The following is a 24,433-nucleotide window of genomic DNA, read 5'->3' on the forward strand; positions in this document are numbered from 1 at the left end:
AGACCTTTGGAAGCACTTGACTCTAGTCTAGCAAGCCTGGGAAGGGCAGAGAAAGGCTGTTCAGCTAAATGAAAAGTCACACTGAAAATATGGACTGAACTGCACCCAAGTCCTTTTGGAGAGCCGAAGAATTTGGCTGACTGTAGAGTTTTCACAATTTTTCATATTAATGGTGCGTGTGAGGCTCATGAGGCATACAGCTCAGTGCTGGGCAGCTGCCTAACTCCTTGCAGGTCTCATGGGAATGTTGCAAGACTTACTGTGAGTGGTTTGGTCACAGAGTCAGAAGCCCCAGATCTGATCCACCCAGTTTCTTCTATAATTATTACATCTCTGTTATGTTAGAAAAAAAAACACACACACACACACACAAAAAAAACCTTTTTCCCTTCATGCATTCTCTACTTTTTAATTTTTTTTATTTTAACTACAACAGAAATCCTTCATATTTCACATTTGTAGATCCTGCATATTTTTCATAAAATACATTTACTCAGAAAGAATATAAAACGTATTTCCCCATTAGTTAACATTTAACTTCAATACATATAACACATTATCTCACAGATTTTTCTGTCCTGTGATCTTGATGTAATAGAACACATAGCAGTCATAATTGTGTCATATAGTGCCAATTTGGTTTGGATATTGTCTAGCTTCTAATTCATATTTTAAAAAATTGTGGTAAAGAGGCACTTGGATGGCTCAGATGGTCAAGTGTCTGACTCTTGGTCCCAGATCAGGTCTTGTTCTCAGGGTCATGAGTTCAGGTCTCGTGTTGGGCTCCACACTGGGTGTGGAGCCTATTAAAAAAGAGAGAGAGAGAAAAAAAAAAAAAAAGAAAAGAAAAGATTGCAGTTAAAACATGTGATCCCAATTTTTTTTTTTTTTTTAACAGAGGGAGAGAGACGGAAATGTGGAGAGGTAGAGGGAGAGGGACAGAGAGAACCCTAAGCAGGCTCCATGCCCAGCACAAAACCTGACACTGGGTTTGATCTCACAACTCTGAGATCATGACCTGAGCTAAAATCAAGAGTAGGATGCCTAAGCTACTGAGCCACCTACGTGCCCTGAGCCCTATCCTTTAACTAATTTTTAAGTTTACAATACAGTATTGGTAATTATAGGCACAGTATTATATAGCAGGTCTCGAGAATTTATTCAAATATGAAGTTTCAGTTATGCATTCTCTATTTTTATGAGCTCACCTTTGCTCCAAAGGAAAATAAATACCTTCCTTTCCAATGTCCCACCATAAAACACTGTGGATGGGTGATTGGTTTGTGGACATCAATCCCTATGCTGTGTCTGTGTTTGGGAGGGAGTACAACAACAAAGCCCTTAACCACCACAACAATAATCATAAAAACAGAAGACACAAAAGAAGTTCTAGAGTCGGACCAGTTCAAATCCACAGTCCTAACTTATCTGTTGTGTGACTTTGGGCAAGTTGGTTCCTAAACCTCACCCTAGAAAATAATGAAATCTATTTCACAGGCTATGGTGAGGATTTAGTAAGCTAATGCCTATAAATATCTGTCATATAATAAATACTATTATATGATCTGGAGATCAATGAGCTGTCACAGGGACTAGAGCGCCTATAATTAAAAAGCACTTGGAACTGCTTTCTGCTGGTGACAGAATGTTGACAGGGAACCCTCACAACTGACCTTCCAGGTCACAAGGTGCATTATGATTCCTGGTAACAAAACCAAAGCCCAGAAGATTAAGACTGCAAAGCCACCTATTTAATGTTTAACTGAGATTCAGCCATTTACTTCTGGATTTTTCAAATAGTAGCAAGAGCCAGTGAGCTTAATTACAGTCCAGATGTCTAGAGAGGAAATAGGTATTCAGTCCAGCACAGAAACTGGTGCTGGCTGGTGATGAAAGGCCTCCCCTGCCAGGTGTTCCCAGTGTCAACTGTGTTGCCCACCAACCCTTACACAAAGAATCCTCATTCCTCATTTCAGAGAAGTTTGGAAAAATCATTATATGTTCTACTTCAGCCTCTATGTGGTCCCAATTGTTAAAAGCATCTGGTGCTGCCTTGGCAAATTTTTAGCATTAATCCTGCTGTTTTTTAGACATCTGGATTGAATATGGGCTGTAGAGGCATGAGGGGTTTTTTCCTGCCCTATTGGAAGTCAGGTATTGTGTGTTGGGTGTTTGCCTCTCACTGAATGTTAGCTTGGACATCATCTGGTGGGGGGGGGGGGCTTCATTTTTGATCTTCATTTAATTCCTGGAAGGCCTTTCTCTCCTTGTATTATGTCCCAGCTTACCCTCCTTATGGGAAAGGCTATAGAATTTTCAGCCAAGACTGGGAGCCAGCCATGGGAAAACAGGAATTGGCATGCACCATGGACTCAGTGAACCAAACTCTAGCCTTGACCAATTTTCAGCTGGAAATCTATCAGATGGCCTTACTTTCTTTAAAAATAAATCAAGCACTCCCTACTCTTCCAGACTTTTACTGGGCCCTAAAAAGAGAGACCCACATCCAACTACACTGTGGGCTGTACTCGCCAGCTGGTCCATTTTGCTAAATGTATTTGGACTATAGGTGATGGACCTACAAATACCTGGAAATTTACCTTAAGATTTCAGTCATTAGCCTAATGACTATGACTATGACACTCATGCCTGAGCAAATTACAATGCAGAATAAGCCCCTGTGGTTTTGCCATCCAAGATAATATTATACAGGAGAGTTTAGAAAGATACAACACGCAAAAGCATTATCTGTTGTTAGTGGTACTTAAAATATCAATTGGACAGAAAAAGTGGTTTACATATGAAGAGGATGGATTATAGACAAAGAGTTCCAGAGAGAAAAAAGTAGCTGGCTAAAGGCACTTTGCTGGGGCGCCTGTATGGTTTAGTCGGTTAAGCATCTGCCTTCAGCTCAGGTCATGATCCCAGGGTCCTGGGATTGAGCCTGGCATCAGTGGGGAGTCTGCTTCTCCTTCTCCCTCCCCCTCTGCCTCTCAACTTTGCTGATGCTCTCACTCTCTCTCTCATGCTCCCTCTCTCTGAATAAATTAAAAAAAATAATAATAAAGGCACTTTACTGCAGAATGGAAAGAGAAATATGGAGAAAACACAGGAAGTATGTTCTCTTAGAAAGATACAGGGATAAAAAAATATTTGACACTGATATCCAATCACCAGCTTTTAAGGGCTAGAACATATAGGACATTTTTATGGACAAAGGAAGTTCTTTGAAAGAAGAGGAGTTTGATGGTATTTGATGAAAAAGGGGGTGGAAAGTTGATGGGGATGTGGCTGGAATGTGACAACAGGACAGAAAGTGATTCCATAGTCAAACGAGTAAGGAAGTCATGGGTGAATTTCTAAAATACCTTTTATAGGTGAGAACAATAGACTCCATCTCAGCCTAAGTATTCTCTTTCTGTCTCTGATCCTGTTGAAGAGAATTGCTTCTTATGGACAAGCCTCACTGACTCCATAACAATGCAGAAATGTCACTTTCCCAGGGGAGCACCTGAAAATTTGACCCTTTGCCCCAACTCTTCCTTTCATCATGGTGACAAAGTCTGGAAGTTGCCTTCTCTAAACTCTGCCACCTTGTGCTAGGAAGCCAGGCTGCATGAGTGATCAGATTTCCAGATCCTGGCTGGCTGTCCCTCTCTGTTTATTCAGTCTCTGATTATCAATCACTGTGTGCCTTGGAAGCTGGCGAGCCTGCCCTCACCTTGTTCAGTCATCCCATTTCACTGCCCTCCTACCTCTCAAGTGTATCATGTCAAGATCCAGCCCTGATGATCAAGGGGCGAAAAGCAATTGATAAGTCAACCATACAAAACAAGTGCCTGAAGAATGTGGTGGAGGGTTAAGCTCTTCCAATGGCAGAAGAAATTTTTTATTTTTGTTTATTTATTTATTTTTTTTGCTGTCTCTAAGAATTGGCTAGCCTTGGGAGGGGCAGTCTCTCCCCATTCAGAAAGGGTTTTTAAGATGTCAAAAGATCATAATATATAGAAAATAAAAAATATGATTAATGCCATTATAAGACCTCATACATGAAAACCCAAATTTAGAAAATAAATCTATATGGTGAGTTTTCTCATATTACACTTAGACTTATTGTGTCACAGGCTCACAAGATAAAGGAGGTGCAAGGGTTTGATGGTGGCTTCTCTATAGAGACTCAGAATGGCTCACCTTCTTTACCCTTCACTACCTTTTTTTTTTTTTTAATATGACATTCTTCTCAGGGGAGAGATTTTATGATTATCAGATCTGTACCTAGTGTTTACGTGTGCCAGGCTACAGGATTTAGAAGGTGGTCAACGTCAGTCCCTATTGATGAATTGCTCATATCTAGTGGGAAGGCAGAGGCATAAACACTGGTTGCGATGCAAGGTGATAGGCATGATTGCAGAAATGTGTAAAAAAGTGTTGTGAGTGCACAGATGAGGTAGACACAGGTCGACAGGTAATTAGTTCCCATGTGGACAAGGATAGGAATAGCATTCCAGAAAGAGAAGGCATATTTCTAGAAACTGAAAATAGAGGCTGGAGCATAATATTTGGAAGAGTTAAGAGATCAGCTAGCTAAGATGGGCTGAGTCTAGGACAGAAATGGCCTTGGCCTTGCTAAGTCTAGGATTTGGATTTTATCCTGTCCTTGTTCTCTGTCCTTAGACTGCATAATAATCACCGAGAAAATGTGTTAAAATGCAGATTCCTGGGATGCCTGGGTGACACAGTGTCTGACTCTCGTTGTCCACTGGGGTCGTGATCTCGGTTTCGTGAGATCGAGCCCTGAGTCAGGCTCCAGGCTCAGGGTAGAGTCTGCTTGAGATTCTCTTTCCCTTTCCCACTGCCCCTCCTGCTCATGCTCTCTCTCAAATAAATTAATAAATAAATCTTTAAAAGAAATGCAGATTCCTGGGCCTCACCACTAGCCACTCGGATCCGATTGGTCTGGATCCAAGGATTGTAATGTCAACAGGTGCCCCAGGTGATGGTGATGAAAGTAGACAGTGGATCATGCTTTGAAAAACTGCTGGAGGACATAAACTCCTGAAGCAGCAGAGAGGCTGATGCTGTCCAGGGACATTGGTGGAATGCCTAAACTCAGGTAGGCCAGGTGGGAGGAGGAGATATACCATGAATACCAACAGAGGAGAAGCCATCATGGATGGAAGCTTTGGACATAATACCTGGTACACATTTGGTGATTAATAAGTTGTGGCTAGAGCTGAATTTTTCTGTGGGGTCATCACTGTCTGTAGTCGGACATGGAAGAACAAGGATGTGAAGGAATCTACCACTACCTGCAATTGGCCACTGACTTTTGGAATTGAGGTCCTTCAAGGATGGAAAGGCTAATGCCCCCCTTGCAGGACAGGTCCCCACCACCATGTAACAGAGTTCACGCTCCCTTCTGTCCCTCCTCAGTCACCTTAGGTCAGGAGCAATCTATTTGGGATAGACAAATCCCACCAAAAGGATCTGGGTCTGGGAATCCGTTTAATGGGATCAAGACCATGTGGACTGTTTATAGGATGTGTCCTAAAGAATGTTTGCTTCTAAACCCTGTGAATAAGGACTGGAGAGCTTTGGCAAAACTTGGATAAATATAACAAGAAGCCGGCAGATTTATGCTGCATTTCCAGCCTGAAGAGAGCCTCGTGCTCACCCAGTTCCATCTCAGCCCTGACTGAGAATGAATGCAAAGCATAACAGAGACCTGGGGCAGGGGAGGCAGCTGGAGCTGGGAGCTGGCCTCACCTGTACCTTGCTCAGAATTGGGCCAGAGGGGAGCTCTGGCGGAGAGTTGCGCCCATCCTTACAGCCACCGTTGATCAGTGCTTTCATTGTTTTGGGGGGTCAGATGCTCCTCCTTGACACAAACATTCATTTGGGATCTTAGATATTCTGTAGTCTGGAAATGTAAAGTGTTTTATGTTTGATGTCAGGTCAAAACGGTTTTAGAAAATATTTCAATTGAAAGGAAAAACCAGACCGTGAAAATTGGTTTCTTGCTATATCCCAGTTAGAGCCAAGTTTGGCTTAAATTTTGGTTGTAGGTCCAATCTATCCTTGAGTGGGACATATTTTGGTCAACAAGAGAGAATGCTGGAGAAGAGTGGGGTCATATTACCCAAGGCTTAACCTTCACTCTGTTATTAACTAGTGATGTGTACTTGAGCAAGTTGATCCCCTCGTGGGCTCTGTGATAGGTTTATCCTCTGGGAAAAAGACTCTGAGACTCTGAGATTTGCATGCACAGGAAGAATGGAAGTATTTTCAGGGATGATGCTTATGAGAGGTGAAGGATACAAGAGAACAGTGAGGAAATTTCAATTGTAGTGCAGTCGACTCCTTAGAGTGGTCCCCTTTGAGGCAAGGGGGACATCTTTTAGATCTGAATGTGGGTTGCCCCCTAGTAAGAGTGTGACTTGGGGCAAAGGCAGCTCTTTTCGAAGGAGAGTGATTTCCAGAGAGGGAGTCATCTGCTGAGCTCCACAGTGGCCTTGCTTCTGAAGGTGGGATCTGGACCACAAACCACAGGGTCTGCTTCAGTTCCTGTTTCATATGTTTCCAATATTTTTTTTTCTTAATAATGTGACTGGGTTGTGCCAGATAACATTTGCACCACTTCTCTATTGCCACAATAAGATTTTGTAATGAAAACCCGCATACTTCAGTGACATGTAATTATTAAACATTGAGTCACACATCTGTAAGGTTCTGCTCATCTGGGCGGGGCTTGGTGGGCCTCAGTGAGACTGGTCCATGTAGTGGCAGTCCTGCTGATTTTAGTTGGACTTGATCACTTGACGGGCCAACTGGTGTTGGCTGATCTGCAGTGGCCCTGTCTGGGCTGAGGCCAGGGTAAGTTAGTGTGGGTGTTGTTCTCATGGCCATGGTTAGCAATCCCAAATGTACAGGCCCAGTTCTATTCTATGGGTCATGTGTGCTGATATCAGCTAGCATTGGCCAAAGGAAGTTATATAGGTGACCCCAGAATCAGGAGGCAGGAAAGTTTAGCTCATTCACCTTAATGAGGAGCTACAGTTACTGAGCCAAGAGTCTAAGTATGGAGAGGGGTGGTGAAAAGGGGCCGTCTTTGAAATCTGCTACAACCTCAAACTTCCTTCCATCTGATTATCCATTCAGTGGTTTTTGTAACTTCCTCTGTTAGGTAGCTATAATGGTCTAATTTTAATTTTAATTAGGAGCTTGAACTCCAACCAAGTTACTTATCTCTGAATCCAGGGCCCAGCATAGACTTAGCTCAGGGTACTGACAACAAATATTTTGTTGAATAAACAAAAGCAAAAATGACTGTATATTGGGAATTAAAAATGGTGATCCCTGGGGCACCTGGGTGGCTCAGTGGGTTAAGCCGCTGCCTTCAGCTCAGGTCATGATCTCAGGGTCCTGGGATTGAGTTCCGCATCGGGCTCCCTGCTTAGCAGGGAGCCTGCTTCCCTCTCTCTCCTCTGCCTGCCTCTCTGTCTACTTGTGATCTCTCTCTGTCAAATAAATAAATAAAATATTTAAAAAAAATGGTGATCCCTAGGTTCTAGATAAAACTTGGTTTTTTGGGACGCCTGGGTGGCTCAGTTGGTTAAGCAGCTGCCTTTGGCTCAGGTCATGATCCCGGTGTCCTGGGATCGAGTCCCACATCGGGTTCCTTGCTGGGCGGGGAACCTGCTTCTCCCTCTGCCTCTGCCTGCCACTCTGTCTGCCTGTGTTCACTCTCTCTCTCTTTCTCTAACAAATAAATAAATAAAATCTTTTTTTAAAAAAAAGAAACAAAACTTGGTTTGTCAGGTTTTAGAATAATCAGTTATTAAAAACATTTTTGAAATCAGTTTTTAATGATTTACTTTATTTTTATTATTAAGTATAAACTATGTTCCTTGTTAAATTTTAACTACTATAGCCATGTGTGGAATAAACAGTGAACGCTTCCACCTTACCTTTTCCATTTCCTAGAGGCAGCCGTCGTTACCAGCCAGTTGTCCTTCTGGACATTCTCTGGTGTCTATTCCTGTGCAGATGTGTTTTTTTGTTTGTTTGTTTTATTTCCTTTTAACCAAGAATAACATCTACTATGCATTTTTTTTCAGCAACTTGTTTTTTTTTGCCCAACGAGACATATTAAACAAAAACCAACACGAATCTGGCAATTCTTTTTCATCACTTTGTAATTAATTAATGGCAGCAAAAATGTGCATTTAAAAATAGTTTATATGCATGAAGCATGTCATTTTTCATTTTGCAGACAGTGGTTGGTCCTCATATAAGCTATCAGCTCCCACGCCTTTGAACCTCCTCCATGAAGAACTGTCCCAATCTCAGGGAGGAAAATTGATTCTTTCTCTTTGTGTTTTGATCTTTGGGGGAAATCAAGTTCCTTGTTGGTATACTCTCAGTGATCCTCATCAAATAAATTAAAGTGACAGTTAACTTGTAATCATCTCCTTTTTATCCATTAAAGAGTAATGGTCTATGGTACTCAAGCTCTATAAGCTCTGTATTTGCAAGGCTGTGGTTGTTTCTACTATGATATTACTCATTGGATAGTAATGTGGATAGTAACTTGTAGTCTTTTCACTAATAGACCTATTATCACATATTTGCTAACTTTAATTTTTTCACCTTTTTTTAAGGACAGGGGATTATTTTGGAGAGGAACATTTTTTAAAGGGTGAGGGAAACACTGGGATGTAAAGGGAAGGAAGTAACATTTTCATCTCAGAAATGTGAAAATCATTTCCAGAGACATAGGAGTTGCCATGTTCATACTTCTCATCAACCTAGTGACATCTTCAAGAACGATTTCAAATTATAGTAATTTATTTTTAGGATTTAATGTTAAAAAATACATAATGGTTAAAAACTACCATACATTTAGTAACACTTGGCTGGAAATGGTATTCACTTACAACATTTGTATTATGAAAAGCCCTACATTTCTGGAGTTAAAATGAACCTGTGGCCAGGCTTGAACATAGGGTTATTTTTCTCTATAGCAACAACATAGTTCACTGAGTCCCAAAGTGATTCTTTAATAAAAGTGAAGGAGAGACACAGATTTTAGACTCAACTAAATAAATAAAACTAAAATAAATTTAAAAACTCCTTGGTGAGGTAGGGTGATGACTCATTCCCAGGGTAGAATTGGCAGTCATCTTCCAGGGATGACTCAGCTGCCTTCACTCTCACTTTGTGCCTTCTGATTCACTACGACCAAGGTAGGCAGAGGTGGGGCTTGATCATCTGAAGAAGACTGTCTTTCAAAATTAGTTTATTCATTTATTTCTGAATTTACTTATCCACTTGGGAAACTTTTGTTCAAACAGAATGTTAGTTGAATGTGTGCAATTAATGAAAGCTGTTCTAATTAACTCAGGATGGAGACCCGGAGCCATCACCCATTCGCTTCCCACTTATTTCTGTCTTGTCACACCTATATTTACTCATTTCATTTGCCTTAAGATAATGAAAAACCCATGCGAGTGGTGGATGATGAGGACTTGATAGACCAGCATCTCATTGGTGAGCTGAGGAAAGAGTACGGAATGACCTATAATGACTTCTTCATGGTGCTCACAGATGTGGACTTGAGAGTCAAGGTATGGGTTTCTATTTTAGGTGATACAGTTCTATTCCTTTGAATACAACTCGGAATTTTTTTGCCAGTGAATCGATTAGACATATGAATAGGGACAAATTATTTTATAAGTGGGAAGGTTTGGGAATGGTTCAGATATTCCACATTACCCTATAGAATGTGTGCCTAGAAATGCAATTTATGGAAAGAGCGTGGTTGGATGGCCTCCTGTGGCCCAGTGGTTTGACTCAGACCAAATTCAGTGTGAAGCATTCATCAGACACTGGTTGAATAGCTATGATTTGCCAGGTGCAAGGGATAAAAGGTGAAGAGTATTTGGCTTCTTCCTTCAGGAAAGCCAGATTGAACATGACCTACTCTGGAAGGGCCTAGAAGTTTACCTTCTGATTCAACATGAACAAGACAGCAGGGTTTTATACCTACTTTCTTCTTATGCTTAGGGACAGAAGTTCTGAGCCATGAAAAACTGTGCCATGTAGTAACATTAATAATAATTATAAAAATAGTAGCAAAAATATCTAACTTCATTAAGTGTTTTCTACATGACAGGCACTCACCTCAACACTTTACAATCCCTACCCCAAACTTCGAGATAAATAACAAGTATTACTTTTATTTCCCAGAAGAAAAAGAGGGTCCCAGAGTGGTTAAGTAACTTGCCTAAGTTCACCCAGTTAGCGTTGCGCTTCCTACCCATACGGATGAGCTCCAGATCGTATCTCTGAACTATTCTTTTACACCAGTAGCGTACCATGCTTACGTGAAAATCATCAGGGAAAAGGTCACCAGGGCTACTAGAATAGCTGATCCATCCTGCAGTATTCTTCTGGATCTGGAGAGCGGTCCATTTATTAATCCATTCCTCACTGGTGTTGCCCCACCTCTAAGGCTGGGCTAGATGGGTCCAAAAGCCTCTGCCAGCTTTCACATTGTAGTTTACTCAATTCCCACTGGAAGCATAGCTCCAGTCCAGGTCCAGACTTCTCTCTAGTTTATGCTGCCTATGCTCAGCCAGCCCTCAAATCCATCTTAGGTTGCTGTTGTAAGTCCAGACAGCTAGGATCCAAGAAACTGAATGGCATTATCTTGAAGTTGGATTCCAACTTTTTTCTAAGAATACATATATGAACATGACCTAATTTTAAGTGACGCTTGCTCAATAAACAGTCTCTGGGAATCACAAAGAGTGTATATAGAGTCCTGATGGTCAAAGAACAGTCCTCCGCATAGTGCAAAATTACCATTATAGTTCACGTCAGATGTTCTAAAAAGTTATTCCATTCCCGTGTTAGTTACAGTATTTCTTACCTTCTCTCCAGTTGTGCAGTAAATAGGAATCAGTTTAGTCCCAGAGATAGGGAAGCAAACCTAAGATACATGTAATGAGGAAGGCATGGACCCTTTTCCAACAAACGTATGCAATTAAGAAATTCTCATAAAAGGTAAGGGACAGTTGGTTCATGGATTCTGAACCTCAAAGCATCAGCAGAGGTACTTTTGTTTTTGTTTTTTTTTGTTTTTTTTTTAAAGATTTTATTTATTTATTTGACAGAGAGAGAGGTCACAAGTAGGCAGAGAGGCAGGCAGAGAGAGAGGAGGAAGCAGGCTCCCTACAGAGCAGAGAGCCCGATGCGGGGCTCGATGCCAGGACCCTGAGATCATGACCTGAGCCGAAGGCAGCGGCTTAATCCACTGAGCCACCCAGGCACCCCATAGCAGAGGTACTTTTGAAGAAGAGAGTTTAGTTTATGAATCAATGTACCCTCCGGGCTTTGATTTCTCCAGTGCTCTCCTGAGTTCTCCCAGGCTCTCTACCCTTCAAACAGAGGGAAAAAACACCCTTATACATTATATGCTTTCTATTCTTTCTGAAACAGCAATACTATGAAGTGCCTATATCAATGAAGTCTGTGTTTGATTTGATCGATACATTCCAGTCCCGTATCAAAGACATGGAAAAGCAGAAGAAGGAGGGCATTGCTTGCAAGGAAGACAAGAAGCAGTCATTGGAGAACTTCCTATCCAGGTACCACATCTTTGGAGACCCTGAGGAGGCAGGTGGGAAGGTGTTCTGGGTGCGCTAATAAAAAGGTCAAGGAAACACAAAGTAGACCTGCGTGCAGACCCTCCCTGGTGAAATGTCTGTCTGCTTCATAGGCCCTGGCCATAGGGCTTAGTCTTTTCCTGTTGAAAGGGCTCTGGTCATAATGTTGACTGGGGTCAGCTCCAAGCTTGATTGTTGATTTGGTGGCTTTGGATAGGTCTTTTCTTTCTGCTCCTCTTGGGGCACAGAATAGAGAATTCTGACCTGGAAGGTTTTATTTATTCCACCAGTGAATTTAGAGGGCTTTGTATACAGCGTTTTTATTTTACATGTTTACTTATTAGGTCACTCTGGTTCCGAACAGGATTTGGAACACTCGCCTTGATTTTCTGCTTCTTTCTAACTCTTCAGAAAACAACAAAAACCCCCTCTAGGACCTCAAAAGGAGAAATCCTCTTGACCCCGCTCCCTGATTCCCCGAGGAGTAGGGTTTATTGAAAACCATTGTATGAAAATTTCAATAAATGCATGGAGAAGATTGTTTTAAAAAATTTCCCTACTTTCTTCCTTCTCCATCACTTCCCTCATGCTGGATAAAAATTCTATAGGGCTTTTGGGGATCTAGAAGGTGAAAACTGCAGAAATTCCTCCCACAACAAATAAAGGCACAGAAATCTCAGTGTAACATCTCCTCTCCTCACCTCCCACACCTAGTTGTACTGTGTGCCAAGACACTCCAGAAATGGAGCAAGAACTTACTTGGAGACTCATTAACTTGGAAACTGTTAACTTCCTGCGTATTCTCCATTCGTGAGTTGGAAAATCAAGAATGCTATGACTAGTAAGTGGATAGATCATCTGAATTCCTCTAGATTCAGGAGGCTTGGGTCTCCTAAAAGAGAACATCACGATGTGTAAAGAGCATAGGACTTCTTGTTCATCCAAGTTTGGGAACTGCAATTTACTAGTTATGTTGATTTCTCTATGCTTCTCAATTAACCTGCCTTAAAAATCTCACCCATAAAGGAGAATATTAGCGAGTAGACCTGACTACAGTCTACATCCCAAGGTTGCTGGGATCACTTTTTTTTTTCTTTGAGAGAGTGAAATGTACTGTAGCCGGGGAGGGGCAGAGGGAAAGGGAGAGAGAAAATCTTAAGCAGGCTCCACACCCAGCAAAAAGCCCAATAGGGGGCTCCATCTTATGACCCTGAGATTATGACCTGAGCCAAAATCAACGGTCGGACACCTAACTGAGCCATCCAGGTGCCCCAAGTGACCACTTTTTATGTGCTCACGTCTGTGCCAAGCACTTCATCTTCCTTTCGAACTTTAATCTTTATGAACAACCTTAGGATCTGAATACTGTAACTATGGCTGTGATGCAGATGGGACAACTGAGGCTAATGTAGATTAAGTAACTAACTTTCTGTCAACATTGAGCTAGTGCCAGCTCTAGGACTCAGTGGTCCCAGGAGAATCTGGCTCCTAAAGTTCACATTCTTATCTGATACTCCTTTTGAAAATATAATGTGAATTATGTTTAGTCTTGGAGCCAGAAGCCCAGAGTTTGAAGCAAAGGGAGACATCCCTAAAACCACAGGATTTCAGAACTGAAAGGAACTTGAGGTTCTTCCTTCATTCAAATTTTCAGGGCAGTGCAAGCATCTGGACTGAAGACAAAGGGGTGGGCCTTTATAAGGACTTAAGGTTCAACTTAGTCTTCAAGCCAGTCTCTTGGCTAAGAAAGGGCTCTAACACTCCACAGGGCAGATGGCTCTTTGTCTAGTCTTGGGGGCACAGAAACATCAGCTTCTGGTCCAAGGTCATCCCTCTCGATGGCACTGACTTACAGGATTGATGAGAAAAGCTTTCTGTTGCTCTTGAGGTGTTTTTCTTCCTTTTCCTTCCTTCCCCTGCCCTCCCCTTCCTTCTCCCCCACCCCTCCCACCTTTCTTCCTTCCTTCCCCCTCTCTGTTCCCTCCCTCCCTCCCTTCCTTCCCTACCTCTTTCCTTCCTCCCTTCCTTCCTTTCTTCCTTACTCCCTTCCTCCCTCCCTTCCTTCCTTCCTTCCTCCCTCCCTCCCTCCCTTCCTTCCTCCCTCCTTCCTTGCTCCCTGATTCCCTGAGGAGTAGCGTTTATTGAAAACCATTGTATGAAAATTTCAATAAATGCATGGAGAAGATTGCTTTAAAAAATTTCCCTACTTTCTTCCTTCTCCATCACTCCCTCCTTCCTCCCTCCCTTCCTTCCTTCCTCCCTCTCTCCCTCCCTTCCTTCCTTCCTTCCTTCCTTCCTTCCTTCCACCTTTCTTTTGGCAGACAAGGTTCTTAGAAGTTCACTTTTGATTTTCACAATTAGAGTCAAATATATCCAAGTAATAAATTTAAGACCACAGTTCTCTCTTAAACTTTTTAGTTAGGCTTTTAAATTGTATTATTCTATTTATAACCTAGCAAACTTTAGCTATCAGTTTTAAGGGGCTTGAATAATGTTTGATCTTGCTTACAAATGCCATAATTAAACAATTTTATTATTTCAAACATTCATTTTTACATTTAATATGTATTTTTGAATTGTTTGACATAAACAAACAAAACCTTGCTGAGTACTTAAATGATCCAGTAATCTTGTAAATACAGTGAATCCAACATTTTCTCAGATATTCCAGTAATTGCATGTGACATAAAACCACACATCTGAGCCAATCACTCAATTACACATTCTAATCATAGTCTTAGGGTTGTCATTTTATTAAATCAAATTCTCTTAAGTTTCACAATAATATAAATTATGTATATAAAGACCAGGATCCTTCTTAGAAATATAGATTATCACTATGATTCTTTGAAAACCTTCCCTTCTTAGTTCTAAATTTTCCAGGACTAAAAGATGCTTACCTGCTGAACCAACCCTGTAAACTCAGGTCGCCTGTCCTCAATAGCAAACAGTTACCACCCATTTCATTATTGTTATTTACAGCCAAGGATTTGGGTCAGCCAGGAGACCTGCAGCTATAGACATTCTGAGAGATTTTTCTTACCATCTCCAGGCAGGCTGTCTTTTTATAATTACGGTGTCATGGGTTTCAAACCTTGACAGGAAAGCTTGACATTATCTCAATTTCGATCATATACAAATCTTGCAGCATTCATTCTGGTTGATCACACATCCGAATCTGGCCTATCTTTGATTTTTAAGACTTGTATGCACATTTTTCATCTAAAACCTTTTGTACTGGGCAGGACACTATGATATGTAAATGTATTTTCCTTCAATTGTCAGAGCCTTATATGTATTCAGTACTATGTCAGGAAAAGGCATCTGCTGCAGATACTCAGAATGGATGCAATGATCATTTGGATGTCCTATAACTGTGCATGATTTGTGGTCGCGACTCATGCAATCACTGTGCTGATAATTATCATTGATCTTAAAAGTCAAAGCTGAATCGTATATTATTACCTAGGGGCATGAGTAGATTCCCGAGTTAGATTCCTGGTATCTTCATGTATTAGCTGTGTGACCTTGGGCTGATGACTTAACTTCTCCAGGTTTTAGTTTTTCATTTGCAAAATGTGAATAAATACATGTACCTATTCTTAAGATTGTTGTGAAAGGTAAATTCAGTACTAGAGGTAATGATGGGGGATGGGGCATCTGGGTGGTTCAGTCCATTAAGCGCCTGCTTTAGCTCAGGTCATGATCCTGGAGTCCTGGGATGGAGCCCTGCATCTGATGCCCTGCTTAGCGGGGACCCTGCTTCTACGTCACCCTCTGCCATTTCTGCTCCCCCCGATTTCTGCTCTATGGCTCTCTCTATCTCTCTGTCAAATGAATAAATAAAATCTTTTTTAAAAAAAAAGACAAGCAAAAATAAGGGTAATGATGGAACACAGGTTAGTGCAAAGTGAGTAATCAACGAATGCTGGCTATTGGTAGTGTTAGGACCAGTTATTCAGCTCCTCATTAGAAAACTTTTTCATGAAGGGAGAGATCGGAGGAGATACAGTAAACACCTCAGGATTGAAACCAGGCAGAGAGAACGGAAAAAAAATTTTTTTTAAATAGAAGTTCTATAAATAAGTGAATATCCAATCGGAATTTTCCTTCACATATGCTGAGTTGTTGGTGAGTCTACACAGCCTGGTTTTAGCTGACCAGACTCTGAAGCCGGTCTGGTCTTCAGTGACACTCATCTGGTTCAGGCTATAATTACGTTCCTCTGAGACAGAAGCCCCAAAGAGTGGGCAAATGCACACTAATTTGGGAGTGCCAGTTAAGAGAAGCAAACACACACACAGCTCATAGAATTTTTATTTACTGATACGTTAAAGTGACAGGAGAACAATTTGTCCAAAATAAGGATCTGGGCCACACGGACATCTCTTGTTACACGCTGTGGAAGTTATTTCCTTCAGTGTTGCAAGCTGGAGCCTCATATCTTAACGTGAAGGTCCGTGGGAGAAAGAATCATTCCTTAGGGGAAATGACCTTTGCCTGGTTGTGTCTGCGACAGGGAGTCTCAGATCCTGTCCCTGTCTAATCAGGACAGCATCCAGTGGTGCACACCGGTAAACAAGCCAAAATATACCTCACCCAAAATAGCTCCTTCGAGGATACCCTACAGCTCTGTGTGAGGCCAGGAAGGCTGGCCTGGTTTGGATGCTGGCTGGGGGCCAGATGGGGGCGGGGCAGTGCTGGGCTGGCATGCCTCCTAAGGAAGCAGGGAGGGTACAGGAGACCCATGTTTGTGATCCAACAGCAGTCACTGTTCCCTTTCCCAGGAGGCCTTGGACAGTCTCAGACATTCCTCTCCCCTCCTCCATGCTAAATACATTCATCTCCCTATTCTCAGTGGACATTTTAGTTTTTCTTTCCCTTTGAAGAGGAGCAAGCAGAGGAAGCAAATGTAATGTCACAGCTAGCAGTTTTTGGCAAGCCTTGCTACAGGCATCCATTGAGAGGTTGTATTTCATCAGACTATCATTTTCTCTCATTCACCAAACCACTATTCCCCCAAGAGGCCATTTTCTTTGGGGTTGAAAACTCTCATGTTCACTGTGAGGCTAGAATGGGCACAGGGAGAGAAGTCGTGAATATAATCAACTGGCTTCCAGCTCAGCGAGGGTACTAACATCCCCCAGTTGTCTTCACAGAAGGCAGAACGCAAAACCCCTCCTCCAGTGAAAGGGGAATTGGAGACAACTCCATACTGTTAGCCCTTGGATGCATACCCTCTCCTTCCTGTCTCCTGAGGGACCCTGACTGCATCAGCCAAGCACCAGGATCTCCGAGGGTGGTAGACTAGAGAAACCATTAGTACCAACTGTTTGATTTACTAGTTTGGCAAATTACTTCTCTTCTCTAAGCCCCATTTTGTCATCCATCAAATGAAGACAATAGGCTGTGCCTTCACTGACCTCTAATGATTTCTGTGTAGATGAATGTGAGCTATGAAATGATACACAAAGGATTAAATACCTTCATATGGCATTTGGTAGATAAATGTCTGAGGTCTCTTCATAGACAACATCCTCCATCTAGAAGCCCACAGAGCAAGCCACTATCTATATCCCTGCCCTCATGTGGACAACTTACACTGATGGGTTTTAATTCAATTCTTAGGTGTTATGAGCTCTTTGAAGTAGATGCTATTTTTTGTTCTAGAGGTAAGGAAAAAAACTGAGACTTGGATGAACTCAGTGACACGCTCAAGGAACCCAAAAAGTTAGCAGTGATAAAACATGAACTCAGGTTATAAGACAAAAGTTTTCTACTACCCTACAGTGTCAGAGCAGAAACGGGTTTACTGTATTATATGCTGAAATCCCCCATCCCACTTTGCAGGAGGGCTCTATAATGTTGGTTCTCTTGCTGGTAGGCTACCTTTTAGAACTTGCATTTGCCGGTGGATGAACCACTGGCTACCGAAAAAGATACCTAGGGCTTTGTTTTTCCAGGAATCCTCCCTGACTCTTTGAACCACTTCCCCATTTTCCTTCTTCCTGTCACTGTCACCCTGTCACTGTCATCTACGTTAAATTTAGTTCTCTTTTTCTACTCTGTTTCTGTCTGTACATTTGATTCTTGACCCCCTCCAAGCCCTAGTGAACTCTATTAGAACTTGAGTTTTCTTCAGCTCTTCTGATTCCCTCTTTCTGTGGTTAAAATATAACATACCATTTTGGCCAGTCTTCATGGCATCTGAGGACCTCATGTCTCCCCAAGTGACCCTACTGGGTGTGGTGGCCAGACTCATGCCTCTGCTTCATGCAAATGCCACAGTAGGCAGACCATGAAGTTATAACAGAAAAACTGCAAGAAATGTGGAAATGCAGTTTAATGGCTTTGTGGAACTATGAGATATTTCTAAGGGCCAGTGTTTTTTTATTCCTGGGCATAGGCAAACCCGACAGCCAGAGTGACTGCTTTCTTACATTAGCCTCTATTGTTCGAAGCAGTAATCACAGCCTCCTGTTTTTTCCAGGTTCCGATGGAGGAGGCGGTTGCTGGTGATCTCTGCCCCTAATGATGAAGACTGGGCCTATTCACAACAGCTCTCGGCCCTCAGTGGCCAGGCCTGCAATTTTGGTGAGTGGGAAGCCTCGTCATCACTGTTTTCCCATACCACCCTCTTCCTGGTCAATTCTAAAATGGAACATAGAAGCTTAGATCATCCAAATATTCCTCAGGCCAGACTGGAGATTCCCAGACACTTACTCAGTTGTAGTGAGCATAAAGTTGCTTTCAGACTGGAGGCTTCATCAAATGCAGGGCTTTGGGGGGGTTTTGTTGTGTTTTGTTTTTCCTCAATATTCTCCCCTCTGGGGTTCTTCACGGAAGTGTTTGAAAATACCTACTGTTTTACTTTCAGTGATCTGTATTACGTGCCTTCTGGTTTATTTGGGGTTTTGTGTTTTTTGGTTTTGGTTTTGTTTTTGTTTTAAACTTGTCTCAACATCATAAAACTCAGGTATCATCATTTACTTAGGTAATACTTAGCTACAAACCCTGGGTCCTTCTCCGTAGGTTAAATGTCTTTTGTAAAACGGGAATGGCTTTTAGAATTAATATATTAATGGAAGCATACTGGACTACATTGCTATTCCCTTAAAAAGGATTTTGTTCTATAATTGAACAGAAAATACAGCAAGATCTATCAAACAGAATCTTATTTTAGGACAAGTAGGTCAAAGAGAAACAGTTTATTTATTTATTTATTTTGTAGTGAACTACTCAGTGTTTTAAAAACTAACATTTGCTTTCTTTACCAAAATTATTATCCTAGTGACCTAAAGTATCATTTTGAATAGGGATGGATACAAAGGAAAATGCATAGTACACAGAACTTACTACTAAGATCAGTGGTGAAGCAAGGAGCTAAGGGCAGTTTCAAAACTGGAATTTACAATTGAAATCTCATTTAAAATGTACTTCTACAGAGGAAGAATTTTGACAGTCATTGGTGGAGGGGGAGTATCTAGAAGCCACAGACTTTAAAAATTCCATTCCTAACTGGCTTACAGATGAATCAGCATTATTTTGATACTTCTGCTAGGAAGAAGAATCATTTATTAGTTATAAAACTTTACTTAATTTATTTTTAAAAATGGGGGTATAAGTTTTGTAAAGCATTAACAGAGCCTGGGTCTTTACTATGACTCAGTATCTGTAAATTTAAATACATTTTAGTTTTAAGATATGAAATAATAACTCAAAAGAGGCAGAAAACAAGCTCATAACAGTAAAAACAACTAGAAAATTCATGAGTATTTTATGTATAGTCCTACTATCAAAGTTAATAAATAACGACTTTATATCAATATCTAAGGGTTTGGTTTTTGTTTTTTTTTTTTGTATTTTAAGTATATTTTAAACTATTTGTAGCAACCAATGTTGCTAGGTAAGGCAGAAGTTTAGAGCGGTTAATAGCCCTTCACAATAAGAATGTAAATAAAATCATGGCTTACTTCAGCTGTCTAAAGACAGTTTTGGAAGAGTTACTAGGTGATGTTTCATTTAATCTCTGCACACAGAACCTAAATCACATTAGTGCAAGCAAACCCTTTTGCAATATACAGGAAATGTAAACAAGTCCTATTTTCCAGGAATAATTAAATTCATGATCTTCCCTTTTGAAAACATGACTCAAGGACATGGAGAACAGAATGCTTCACTTCTCTGGGACAAGAGCAAAGACCACAAACTTTTTTTTTTTTTGGATAGCCTTTTGCTAGGATTTTAGCCCCTCCTTAAAACAGCCTCAAGCCATGGCAACTGTCAGTTTTCTCCTCTGAACAATAAACTCCATCTATATTCGTATTATTAGGTCCAAGTTATGATCCTGAATAGATTGGCATTTTGTCCAACACCACGAAATCTTGATATGATGAATTGACAGCCCCCTTGTCCTCCAGTGTTCTTTTCTCCTGAATCCCTTCGTGTGCACTTCATCCTCAAAAGAATTCCAACAAGCTACCAAGGCATGACCTTCTCTCCTTTCCTGAAACTTTAGCTGAGGGTGGGAAGCACGCTGTGCTTACTTAAGTGCTTCTCCTTTGAATCCTCTAAGTAAGTGGTAAGAACCTGCCCTTTACACTGAAAAACTTTTGTGCAAGAAAGCTGGAAATATTCCTTTAACAATCACACTGGATAGGTTCTGCTTTTTTCTCCAAGAGATAGTTGAATTAGCCCAGTAAACATCCTCTGCCTAAACTGTTATAACCTCAGGCATGACTTTTTTTCAGCACTCGAATGAGCTCAGATTATCCCAGATATTTAAATATTCCGATGGCTTCATTTTTGTTTTGTTATTTAATAGAACCACAGTTTAAGAGTAAATTCTTCTATTTCCATCTACAAACAGAGCAAAACTAAAAAAAAAAAAAAATCTGACACTGTTATTAATCCTAAATCTGAAATTAGTTCTTTTTCAAGGTTTTAAATGTATTTAAATGACTTTTTATTAAAAAAATGGAATATTTTGCCTAATCAAGTTATGTTCTTTTTAATGTAGAGATTCCTAATTGTCAGCTATTGGCCTTTGAAGGTAAAAGATGATTTACCAACGTTATGGTTTTCTTTTTCCTTCCAGGTCTGCGCCACATAACCATTCTGAAACTTTTAGGGGTTGGAGAGGAAGTTGGGGGAGTTTTAGAACTGTTCCCAATTAATGGTAAAGTGTTGTTCTTTTAAAACATTAAGAACTACGGTTAAGTTAAATTAAATTATATTAAACGGTATGCAAGCAGTGAGGGGCCTTTAAGGTGAACGCAGTTCACTGAATTCATCCACCTCGTGTGTGCGCACGAGAGCATGTGCACACAAATGGGAAACAGGATGCACTCATTAATATTGTTTTTAATAGAAAATCATAAGTGGCAGTCCAAGTATCCATTTTCTTAGCTAGACTAATGCTGTTTGTCTGCATAGGACTTTATGATTTACAAAGCATTTTTATCTATGCCACCTCATTTAATTCCCACAATAATATTATGAAGCTCATGGATCGTGTCTTACTAATCCCCTTTTAATACATGGGCTCAGTACAGAAAGGCTCAGAGAAGCTGAAAGTAGATGACTTGTGACTCAAGTTTTCAGAAAGCAAATCAGTTCTTCCTTGCAAGATCAAGTTCTTCACCAGAGATAGTGGCATAAACCCCTTGGCACTGAAAGCTTCAGTACCCTCCTCCTCACCCTAACCCTTTTCACTGACCATAATAGTTTAAATACATGTATCCACATCTTAGGTAATTGGTATTTTCCCCTTTGAGAATTTTTTTTTGTTGTTATAAGATTTCGTTCTAAAAAAAGCATCAAAAGGAAAGCCAAATTTGCAAAGAAGTAACTAAGCTAATTGGAAATAAACTTAGAAATATCAACAATATAATCTTTGCTCGTGATAAACTTGAAAGAAGTTGATCTTGCCAGAATTAAATTGAAGGACTGGTTTTATATTTTGTAACATTCCTATAAAAAAGATACCACATGTCCCAAAGTTTGACACTAATAATGTTGTAGAACATCAGAGACATTTAATTTCTAGTGGAAAAAGTTCAGCAACCTTCTTTAATTGGATTTTGAACCAAAGGACTCATGGGTCCTCTCTCTATTCTCATAGTGATTTCTTCTCATTTTGATCTTTGCTTGAGGGCTGACTGTTCAATGCACTAACAACTTTTCTAACCCTGTTCTAGGGAGTTCTGTTGTGGAGCGAGAAGATATACCAGCCCATTTGGTGAAAGACATCCGGAACTATTTTCAAGTGAGCCCGGAGTACTTCTCCATGCTTCTTGTTGGAAAAGATGGAAATGTCAAATCCTGGTATCCTTCCCCAATGTGGTCCATGGTGATTGTGTATGATTTAATTGATTCCATGCAACTCCGGAGACAGGAAATGGCCATTCAGCAGTCACTTGGAATGCGCTGCCCAGAAGATGAGTACGCAGGCTACGGTTACCATAGCTACCACCAAGGATACCAGGATGGTTATCAGGATGACTACCGTCATCATGAGAGTTACCACCATGGATACCCTTACTGAAGAGAAATGTGTAACCTTAGCTCCAGCCACTTTCCCCCGCCGTTGTTAAAGCCACAAGTGGCCAGCTATGTGAAGGAGTTTTTCCACACTGCCTACATTCCCTGCCCTTTTCTTTCTATGTTCTTTCAAAATTAAATAAATAGCAAACTTTTGCCTACTCATGAGTTGTTATTAAAACCTTAAATCATAAAGATGTTTAAAAGAATGCTCCAGTTCTCTAACTGGAGGGAATCTGGTGCTGAATGGATAATTCCCTTTTCTTATATGATAGATACTATTTGGAATACAAAATTCTATTTAAAAGTATTTACACTTCTCATTTACTTTTTTAAAAATATTCATTGGTAAGTAAAACTGATAAAATTAAAGATCACAGCACAGATGTTTTCAGGAAACATCTGAACACATATAACAGAGGAAATAGCTTCTTAACACTTTCGGAAATATCAGTCTAGAAATGATTGAGATGGCTTTGCTTTATATTGTGAGTTTCTTTCACAAGGCTTGATACCATAGGAATCCCGTGGGTTTGGCCACCAAAGCCAGGAAAAGCACCAAACCCAGCTTTGCTATCATGGCCATTTCCTGCCCTGTTTTTCTTATCTTATTGTCTTTTCAGAGATAGATCAGAGAGCCAGGAAAATGAATCCCTACATCATCACCAGAATCTGGCACTGCAGCTGGAGATGATACTTTCGGAATTTTGGCTGGTGCCATGGAATTGCTGGCACAGAGAAACGTGACCCTTCACACCTAGCACCTCTCTACTTACTCATTAATAGACCTATTACCATAATGGCATCTTAGAAAAGAAAATTACAAAGAAGGAGATTATATCCAAGGGTTCTTTCTGTTTTCAGAGGTAAATATTACTGAGTTACAATGGACAGAAGTGTAGCTGGAGGGCAAAATACAAACTTTATCCCTGAAAAAGAGGATATGGCAATTCAAACTAAATACGCTCCCTTTCTCCCTCCCTTTTCCCCTTCCTTCTTTCCTACTTTTCTTTTTTTCAACAAACAAACGAACAAACACCAAGTAATACTACCAACAAATATCTTGAACTTGCCCTGGGCAGTCAGTCTGATTCCCAGGCCTTTAGCATCCTAATGGTGCCAGCCTCTATCAATAATGGGGCTGCTTATTTGTTTTCTCCTCTTATTAATAATTAATTCTCCAAATCATCTTGGTATTGGTTATTAACTCTAACAAGCATAGATATTAATAACTGTATTCAAGCCACATGTGAACATTAGCTCTTATCTGTGCCTATTTGCACAAATTTGTTTTTATATCCTCTGGACTTTGTTATACATAATTATATTGTAAAAGTGGAATTTGTAGCTCAATAAACTTGAGAAATTCCTTATTTTGCCCTTCATTCTCCATGAAGACCATTCATTCTCACCTGTTTCATAGGCAACTGAGGTCCAGACAGTTCAAGTGATTTTAGAACGTAGTTCCCTTATTGGGTAAATTATACTCCCATTCTCACCCCCTTCCATCCTGAGAAGCTTTCTCCATCTCACTTTTTAGAAGAGTCTATACCAGCTGCTCAAAGTGTGCTGGTGAGAGAACCGGGATGATGTAATTGCTCTTAGATTACCAAGGTGATGGATAGCTTAAAATCACCAATAAAAATAAAAATGGATTTCATTACCATTGCTTCTGAAATTATGTAGGGATGATTTCTAAGTAAGAGGTCCAAAGAATCTCAAGTTCAGGAAATATAATAATGAGGGAGTTTCATCTTCCAAGGAAACCAAACAGATAATAGAAAATTTACTTATAGAATAATATGAATAAGGTTCTAGCTTCTGCAACCAAAGAAAGACAACACTTTTTCATAACCCAAGATGACTTTTCACTGGCACTGCAATAATAATTAGCAATGTGTCTGAACTCTCTTTCCTCCTGTGAGTAGGGCCAAGAAGCCATGAATCATCATTTGCCATGCTGTAGATAAGCCATAATGAATGCAGAAGAAAATGCTATTGGTAAATGTCCTCAAATCCTATAATCTGGAAAAACACAAAGTATAAACAGGGGGATTAAAGAATGAAAAATTAAATGGGAGGATTAGAGAATGAAATCACCCACATCTCTGTCTTCTGGGAGTCCAGATCGGGTCATTTGTAATCTGGGTATTTTTTTGTTCATTGTTTGTTTTTTAATGTTCCTTCCAAACAACAGCAACAGAGAAGACATAGTTTTTGAG

The 24,433-nt window shown here is 40.5% G+C and overlaps 1 protein-coding gene across 1 annotated transcript in view; it reads left to right on the top strand.

Moving 5' to 3' along the window:
* Positions 1 to 22,372, top strand: part of CCDC80 (coiled-coil domain containing 80) — a 34,187-nt gene extending 11,815 nt beyond the window's left edge. The window contains exons 4-8 of the mRNA XM_046003521.1: positions 9,490 to 9,626; positions 11,503 to 11,651; positions 18,160 to 18,263; positions 20,767 to 20,847; positions 21,869 to 22,372. Coding sequence (XP_045859477.1) covers positions 9,490 to 9,626; positions 11,503 to 11,651; positions 18,160 to 18,263; positions 20,767 to 20,847; positions 21,869 to 22,215 — 818 coding nt within the window. The 3' untranslated portion in view covers positions 22,216 to 22,372. The remainder of the gene's footprint in view (positions 1 to 9,489; positions 9,627 to 11,502; positions 11,652 to 18,159; positions 18,264 to 20,766; positions 20,848 to 21,868) is intronic.
* Positions 22,373 to 24,433: the final 2,061 nt, after the last annotated feature.

The sequence above is a fragment of the Meles meles genome, chromosome 4, assembly GCF_922984935.1.
Source record: "Meles meles chromosome 4, mMelMel3.1 paternal haplotype, whole genome shotgun sequence".
Taxonomy (NCBI): Eukaryota; Metazoa; Chordata; class Mammalia; order Carnivora; family Mustelidae; genus Meles; species Meles meles.